At 41.8% G+C, this 9027-nt stretch overlaps 1 protein-coding gene across 1 annotated transcript in view; it reads left to right on the top strand.

Annotated features, from left to right (window-relative positions):
* Positions 1-9027, top strand: part of unc80 (unc-80 homolog, NALCN activator) — an 88546-nt gene that overhangs the window by 52758 nt on the left and 26761 nt on the right. Inside the window, exons 42-50 of the mRNA XM_015388797.1 lie at positions 3591-3692; positions 3775-3955; positions 4039-4304; positions 5745-5879; positions 5970-6108; positions 8093-8189; positions 8266-8436; positions 8511-8603; positions 8692-8910. Of these exons, the coding sequence (XP_015244283.1) occupies positions 3591-3692; positions 3775-3955; positions 4039-4304; positions 5745-5879; positions 5970-6108; positions 8093-8189; positions 8266-8436; positions 8511-8603; positions 8692-8910 (1403 nt within the window). The remainder of the gene's footprint in view (positions 1-3590; positions 3693-3774; positions 3956-4038; positions 4305-5744; positions 5880-5969; positions 6109-8092; positions 8190-8265; positions 8437-8510; positions 8604-8691; positions 8911-9027) is intronic.

A 9027-nucleotide genomic window follows, 5' to 3' on the forward strand; every position in this document is an offset into this window, starting at 1 on the left:
AACTCAGCTGCCAGTCCATGAAGACACCCAGTTTGATGCCCTATTAAAGGTAAAGACCAAACTGATTATTTTTATGGATGTTTTATTCTTATTAGGCAAAGATAGTCACCAAACTAGCCATGTGCTTGTAGCATAGTCCAGCATAAAGATGTTTACAACAATGAAATGGTTGCACAATGTGTCTGTAAGAGTTGCACTATGGGTCGAGAATAATTTTATTCATTAACTATTTGCCCTCTTTTAGAAATGGGTGTAGAAAACTGTTTAGAAAATGCTGATGAACAATTCTCCAGTTCATTTAACTTTGTGGTTTCTTCGTCTCACCAGGAGTGCCTTGAATTCTTCAACATTCCCGAAGCAAGATCTGCTCACTACTTCCTGATGGACAAAAGATGGAACCTCATTCACTACAACAAGGTAGAACTCAGATTAACTTTCTTTGGGAACTGTTAAACCCTGCGGTTTCGTCTTACAGTTTGAGCTGTGGATGCGTACAACCATTGAAAATATTGCACAGTGTATGCCCGGCTTAAAACTGTGCCCTCTCAGGATCAATCTGGCTAAAAAGTCTAAAGGACAATACATACTTCTGATGCATAGCCTCTGCAACCGTCAAATCTGTCTCTGTGCACAACCAAAGGTGGATCGAGGAGGTTCGGAAGTTCAACCACTTGTAGGATGCCTCAGATATGTTGTTTCGGAAAATAAACACTCCTGCCGGTGCCGCCGAAGAAGTTCTCTTGACCATCCGCCGAAGTTCTCGCGAGTTCTCGAATAGACTCCCCCTAGCGCTTTGGCGGGAAACTGCTGTGCATCCCTAGAAAATTCCAGACTGACGATGCAGAAGTATACCAGCAAAACTGGTTTGCGATGTGTGCGGTTGCAGAAGTATAATTCGCCCTTAAAGCTGTAGCTTCCTGCATACAACCCCCCAAACCACAGAATATACAAATAAGGTAACAGAAATTCATAGGCCATCTTGCATCTAACATAGAGTACACAGTTAACATTTTCTACATCTCTCTCTAACACTCTCACTAATCATCATACGTAATAAATCATATATCTTGATTAATATAGCATCGGCAGACTGCAAAATGCCAATATTTAATCTGATCTAGAGTAAATAGGCATTCATGAGATTATTTGTGAAAGACTGTCCTATAATAGGTCCCCTGACATGGAAACCTGATCAGAGGCTCTATCTTCTAGAACTCATGTGAGAAATTTTGCTTGCAAACAATAAACGGCAGGTGTTTATATTTCAAAGCTGAAGTTATCTTTAGCTAAGACAGCTTTTAGAGAGATTAACATTCACCCTCTATCACTTTGTGTAAAGTAAAGATGAAACTCAAGATAAAGGTTCAAATGACTTAATTTTATTGTTAGTCTATACAAAATAAGCTAAAATGCTAATAGTTTTTGGCTGGAGTTTGAAATATCAGCAGGATCAGAGTTAGTACTGCTGACCTTTGCAACATGTCTTCTTGGCTCTCTTGCTTTCAGCTCACTGTCAAATAAAGGCCAAGCCTGCTAAAAGCAATCTTAAAATAAAAACTTCATGGAGATCTGAGGTATTGGTCGCAATGTGGTCACATCTCCAAGGACAGTTGTTGGCAGACAGGTCCTGCTGATGATAACACAGGGTTAAATGAATATTAGCAAAAATGTGTATAAACTTGAAAATAAAAACCTATAAATATATTTTTAATCCATATCTATTCCACGATTATTTATGAAGGTTGAACTACATGCGAGTCTTTACTAAGCTTTTCATTAAATGTTCTTTTTTGTGCCTTTTACACGATAGAAAACTCTATCCCTGCCTTACCTTAACTGAACAATCATTTATTAAAAATAAACCTTTTCAACGTCTCTCTTACCTGATTTTATTACAGATATATTTCACTAAATTATCAGATTTTTTTCTAAAACATGATAGAAAAACAGAACTTTTATTGACATAAAAAATTGTGAAAGCCATTATATTTTGCCCCCATTTAAATAAATGGTCAGAAAATTAAATTAGTTGACCATATCTTTATTGCCGAAAAGGAAACAGTTATTTTGTTAATAGAGCAGCTTTATTTCAAGTACCTGGTTTTCCCAGGCTAGCTAGATTCAATAGAGCAAAGTTACTTAATAATACTGCAGGTCAACCATAATCATGTCTACGATACCAGAATGGTTATGTAAGGTTTCTGAATAGAACCTCCAACCCTGCAATATATCAGAATCATAATCAGAAATCCCTTATTTTCATTGTACAGTGCACAATAAAATTTGTTCCACTACAGCCCATTCAAGAGACACAATACAAAAGCATACATAGCCAGGTGCCTGAGGTTGCAGCTATTAAAAGGTGCTGCCCTTAGGTTAAGGATAAGGATTGCAAATATAGAGGGTAGATGACGATAAAAAGTGTATCTCTCACCATGTCCTTGCAGGGGACGATTTGAGGTTTAAAAAGAAAACCTGCATGGGAATAATTGGAATGGGGAAGGAAGGGAGAGAAGGAGTAGGGAATAAGGGAGGAGGTATGAAATGGGAATAGGTAGGGAGATGGGAGGAAGAACCCATCAGGATCAAAAAAACTAAAATACTTGTGGAAAACAATTCCATTGGTCAGGTTTGTAATATTGCAAAGCTGAAGGTTATACATCTTCGAGGAAACCAGCAGTTTGCATGCCAGCAAGCATGGCCAAGCTTCTTGCACACATAGCTCAAATATGAGCAATTCTGTTTGCCGAAGTATAATAGAGCCAAACATAAGGCCAAGTTTGGTCAAAGACCAATATGATAACCCTGGACTGGAACAATCCCGTGGTGGGCACTGACCGTGTCTGACTTTGAGAAGTCAAAGTTCAGATCTCAGGCTACAGTTTTGAAAGTCTTACTGACTTGTGTAGACACAAAAGTCCTCAATCTTTATTAAAGTAAAGCAACTTTGTTAAAAAAAAAAAAAAAAAAGATTCTAGCAGCAGCTTTTGCATCTAAAAACCTCCCTAATGCAGTCTTCCTACCACGGAGGACAAGCAAACAACAGCTCCGGGCGAGATTTAGATGTACACTTTCACCTCAAATACAAATGACATGGCTTTAGATAGCAGAATGTTCAGAATTGGATGGAGGACAGACTGTTTGAAAGGAGATAAAGGAAGCCATCTTTGTTCAAAAAGAATCAATGAACACAGGGAAAGAAATGCAGTTTCAGCTTCCAAGCATTTACAATTCTGTTTAAAGCTCACTCCATAGACCTCATACAACTCCACATTTCATTAATTAAATGGCCAAACACAAAACCCATACAAAAACGCAGCCACAAACGACCACGGCGAATGATGGCTGGGTCTTTGATTTGCATCTGACTTGGAATGTGCTTAGGGGGACGATGTTTAAAAGCACAGATATTCCAACTACAGATTGCTTTGGTGCAAGCTGCCAGAATTGACAGTTGACTCAGGGATAGGTAATGAAACATTTTCAGAAAAACTGAGGGACATTCTGGTTGCCTCTGATTGAAGCCTCTTTTGTGGTTGCCATGAAACGGATGCTTTACATTTTGCACTGACTCCCTTTTTATTCCCCAGACTTATGTCAGAGACATCTATCCCTTCCGGAGGTCAGTTTCTCCTCAACTTAACCTAGTCCACATGCTGCCCGAGAAAGGACAAGAACTTATCCAGAAACAGGTAACAGTTTACGTCTGAAAATTCTTCACTGAACAAATTTTCATCCTGAAAGGATAAAAGCATCCTCAATGCACCTACTCAGGTGTTCACCCGTAAAATGGAGGAGGTTGGTCGGGTCCTCTTCCTGATATCTCTTACCCAACACATGCCAGCGGTACACAAGCAGTCCCACGTCTCCCTGCTGCAAGAAGACCTGCTGAGACTTCCTTCCTTCCCTCGAACTGCTATTGATGCAGAGTTCTCCCTCTTCAACGAGCCACAAGGTAAAATACTGGTTCTGTCATTGTGCAAGTGAACACCAGACATAAATACGGTAACCTCACCACTATTTCCTTGTCCCCAACAGGTAAGGAGCTGTTTGGTCTGGACACTCTCCACAAAGTGCTTTGGATTAAGCTCCTGGAGGAGATGTTCCTCGGCATGCCCAGCGAGTACCCTTGGGGGGACGAGATGATGCTGTTCCTCAACGTCTTCAACGGAGCATTGCTGCTTCACCCGGAGGACAGCTCCCTCCTTAGGCAGTACACGGCCACCGCCATAAACACAGCCGTCCACTTTAACCACCTCTTCTCACTGAGCGGATACCAGTGGATCCTTCCTACTATGCTTCAGGTACAATAAATCCAGATCTGTGGATAATATTCTTGATTTGAAGGAGTGAATGAAGCTGTGCCTAATTGTTGGACAGTAATGCCCCAACTCTGATCATTTGCAATGTCTGGGATTTATGCAACCTTAAGTCAGATTCAGAAGCCTAAACTAAATAAAGAGCTTAACACTGGTATGCATTTACCCTGCTTTTCTGATCCAGGGAAGGTGGCCCTGTTTGCTTTCACCATGCAAAAAGTGAAGACTGGACCAAACAATGTCAGAATGTTGTAATAGATTGTTCGGGCGGTAGTGTTGCTCCACTACTGCCCTAATCCAATACAAAAGTTAGTCTCTTTGGGTTTCTATTGCTGCTTTGGTGTTCGAATGTAGATCTTACTGTACACCTCTACTTCTTTGCATTTGCCAGCAGTAAGTCAGTCCTTTTTCCGGTGAAAATTGGACTCCACCAAGGTTCGCCTTTGTCACCAGTTCTATTCATATTTATGGACAGAATATTTAGGCACAAGGTATTAAGAGGATCCATTATGGTGGATTTAGAAATGGTGACATGGGCCTGTTGGCTTCTTCAGGCCATGATCTACAACACCACCTATTTAGATCAGTTCAACTGATTGTGAGTCAGCCCTTATGAGCATTAGTGCCTCCAAAGCCGAGGGCATGGTCTTGACACAGAAAAGGGTAGGGTTCCCTTTCTTGGTCGGGGACGCTATCCTGCCCCTGGGTGGAGGAGTTTAAGTATTTAGTGTCTATGGGAGGGAGAGTGAGATTGATAGGCAGATTGGTGTGTCTACAGTGAAGGGGGTGCTGTATCAGTGTGTCGGTTTATCGACTACTCTTTGTTTCAACCCTTTTCTACAGTCATAAGTTTTAGGTGATGACTGAAAGAATGACATTGCGGATACTAGTTGGTTAAAAATAGTTTTCGCCACAAGGTGTCTGGACCTTACAGATTGGAAGAGAAGCTCAATGATCTGAGGATTGAATAAGAGTAGAGCCGCTACTTCTCCACGTCAAGAGGAGCTACTGGCAGTGGCTCTGGCATCTGGTTAGGATGCCTCCTGGACGACTCCCTGGTGAGTTTTTCCGGGCACCTACCACAGGAAGAGGACCCAAACCATGAGGGTCTATTCATGGCTAGCCAGGGAACGACTTGGGATTCTTCAGGAGGAACTGGCCCAGGTGGTTAGGGATATAGAAGTGCTTTCCTAGGACACTGAACAACCATAACTACTGTGAGACGGTTCAGGTCAAAGGTTATTTGTGTATTAGCATTGCCCACACTTTGCCCTAATGCAAAGTAAGGTGAACTTCCATCCTTTTTGCTTCCTTTGTAAAAGCGTAATTGCAGAAGTTCAGTACAGTTAGGATGCTTTAGAGCATGCAGAACCAAATATATGGTTTAGAAATAAATGCTTTGTTGTCTTTGTGGTGTTTTTACAGGTCTATGCCGACTATGAGAGCAACCCTTTGCTGCGACAGGGCATTGAGTTTTGCTGCCGGCAGTTCTACATCCTTCACCGAAAGCCCTTCATCCTCCAGCTGTTTGCAAGTGTTGCTCCACTGCTGGAATTCACTGTGAGGCTTTCACTGAACAGCCAGAAGAACTTATCAGAAAATTGCCGCCTGTGATTTCTTCTAGCTCTGATCTTCTGATTGATCTCTCAGACCAGCACCAGCACTGGTTTATCAAAAGGAGTGTCGGCCCAGTGTCTCTTTGACCTGCTGGTGTCGTTGGAGGGGGAGACCCAGGATGCCCTGGATGCTTTGGAGCTGGTTAAGGCAGAGAAACCTCTCCGTTCTCTTGGTAAACTCACACTTTTGACACATAGAACAGTAAGATGGAACATTGAACACCTTTAACCTCTCAAAACCCCATTTTAAAGCGTTTACAAATAATAACTCAATGACCAGTGCAATGAAAATTACACTGGTAAAATCTTAACCGATATAGACATGTTAGACATCGTTGGAAATTTCTCCACAATTCAACCACATAGTCCATTTTATTGGACGTAGCGAGCCACAAAGCACAATTAAATGGTAAATGGGATGTACTTATATAGCACCTTTACTCAAGTTAGGAGACTTGACCAAAGCGCTTTACACTACATTCATTTACCCATTCATACACTGATGGTTACATTGTAGCCACAGCTGCCCTGGGGCTCACTGACAGAAGCGGGGCTGCCGTACACTGGCGCCACCGGGCCCTCTGACCACCATCAGTAGACAATGCAATGAATGAAGTGTCTTGCCCAGGGACACAACGACACTGAAAGCCGGAGTCGGGGCTTGAACCGGCAACCCTTCAATTTCAGGGCAAACTCCTACATCAAACGCCACTGTCACCCTTACAATTAACACAGATATAGCAGCATGTCAAAATGTACCATGACAAATCAGCCACAACAAGCAAGCATGTCTTTATAACTGCTGTTCGAGAATTAAAAAAAACAACTCTGATGCAGCTTGGGTGTTTTACTCACCCACTTTTCATGTATATATTCAGAAACTAGAGGGTGTTAGCTTTCAAATAATGTATCACACATGTAATTTGGGCTCACAGTTCCTAAGTTATTTGCTTTTCCATTCGGATATGCAAAATAGGTGAGAATTTCCCAAAATGAGGTGGATATTAAGAGGTTAACGGCAATATTACACAAAAACAAAGGGGGTCTTTTGGGGAGTTTTGTTATTTAGTGTCAGCTGTAGAAAAGCTACATAATTTAATACAAAAAACAACAAACAAACAATCATATGGTCTTTATGCCTCATTATTATTCAATTCAAAACCACCCGATCAAATTAATCCCGTAATGTCCAAATTCTGAAAAGAACAACGGCCTCTCAAAAATAGCGTTCCCCCCCAAACAAAATACAAAAAATAGGGCGTCCACAGCTAAATAACTCTGGTAGCTCCGCGTATTCAGTCAGTTTCCCGCACAAAAATAAGAAAAAGTTCAAAAATCAAAACCGTTGGGGTCCAAATTAAAATCTGCCGCAGCAGTCCAATTAATAAGGCATAAGTCTCATTCCGCTCATCTGTCATCACCAGCCACATATCCTTCAGGAGTCCTCCCGATCACTCCTGTCAACCAAAACTTAAACTTCTTTGCTGAGAAACACCGGTGAAGAGATGATCTATCAGTTTTCCCCGCTTCACGCTAATTGGAGGAGCGCAGTTCACCACCTGGCCTGACCCGCGCTGCCAGCATTACCTATACACCACACCCCGTCAACAATCTACACATAAATCATGTCCCCTCCCCCCCAGTTTCCATAAACCAGATGTTTCTCATAGTGGATAATTATGTAAATTACTATACATAAACAAGACATCCTTGTTTTAATAAATATCACTGTAAAGATGATGATTTATCCTTTATAAAAAAATTAGTTAGTGTCAACTCACCCTGACAACGTTACACATTTCATCATCAATTTAATGCTTTATTAGACTACATTTTTTTGCTATCCATTTTACATTGGAGATCAGAAGTGTTTCACATATTGTATTTATCTTGATTCGTTCATGAACCTAATAGTTTCCTGTTTTGTTATGTTTTATAAATATGTGTAGTTTAATTTTTTTGTAAGAAAATATTTTTTGTTTATTCAGTCAGTGTTTAATGCGGCCGGTATAAAAATGGATAACATATGATAACAAGTATAAATTCTGAAAGGTTCAGCCTTAACAAATTAGAAGTCTTTACATAAAAACCCTGGCCAGCCCTTCCCAGGATGCTTTCATCAGTGATGTCAGACAGACTTGTTTTTTTCCTTCACAGATTTTTGCTACGGTAATGAAGACTTAGCCTTTTCCATCAGTGAGGCCATCAAGTTATGTGTAACTGTTGTCGCCTATGCGCCAGAATCCTTCAGGAGGTAAAGCAGAACTCCCTTTGTTTTCCTTAACTTTTTTTGCTACAACAAACAGGTCCTGATTCAGGTCTTTCATTAGTCTTCAGATGCTTATGGTGCTGGAAGCTTTGGTTCCCTGCTTCCTTCAGAAGCTTAAGAGCAACACTGCAACAATGGAGTCCGCCTCTGCCGCCAGGGACGAAATAGCAGCGATTGCTTCAATGGCCACATCCCTACAGGCTTTGCTCTACAGCTCTGAGGCTCTCACCAGGTCTGGTTTCCAGCTGTTAAAAGTCCCAGTTGGAATTTTGCCGTGGCTTTAAATGCTTAATTTTCCATCTACAGGCCAATGACCGCCCCACAGATGTCCCGCTGCGACCAAGGCCACAAGGGAGGCACAACAGCCAACCACGCTATGTCCGGAGGCGTCAACACCAGGTGGGATGGTATTTTGTATTGCTACAAATAAAATCTTAACAGGCAGAGAAAAAAAAGAACAAACTATAATGAAGCTTTTTGTTCACAGGGACAATCTCCACCTTCTGGAGGAGGGTCAGGGCATGCCGAGGGAGGAGCTGGACGAGCGTCTCGCCAGGGAGGAGTTCCGCCGGCCACGAGAGTCCCTGTTAAACATTTGCACAGAGTTTTATAAACACTGTGGCCCTCGACTCAAGATCCTGCAGAACATTGCTGGAGAGCCACGGGTCACTGCGCTGGAGCTACTGGACATCAAATCCCACATGAGGTATGTAGCTGAACTGCCTAGTAACTGTAGGATGGATGGATGGATGGATGGATGGATGGATGGATGGATGGATGGATGGATGGATGGATGGATGGATGGATGGATGGATGGATGGAT

This window comes from Cyprinodon variegatus, unplaced genomic scaffold, assembly GCF_000732505.1.
Source record: "Cyprinodon variegatus isolate N-32 unplaced genomic scaffold, C_variegatus-1.0 Scaffold435, whole genome shotgun sequence".
NCBI lineage: Eukaryota > Metazoa > Chordata > Actinopteri > Cyprinodontiformes > Cyprinodontidae > Cyprinodon > Cyprinodon variegatus.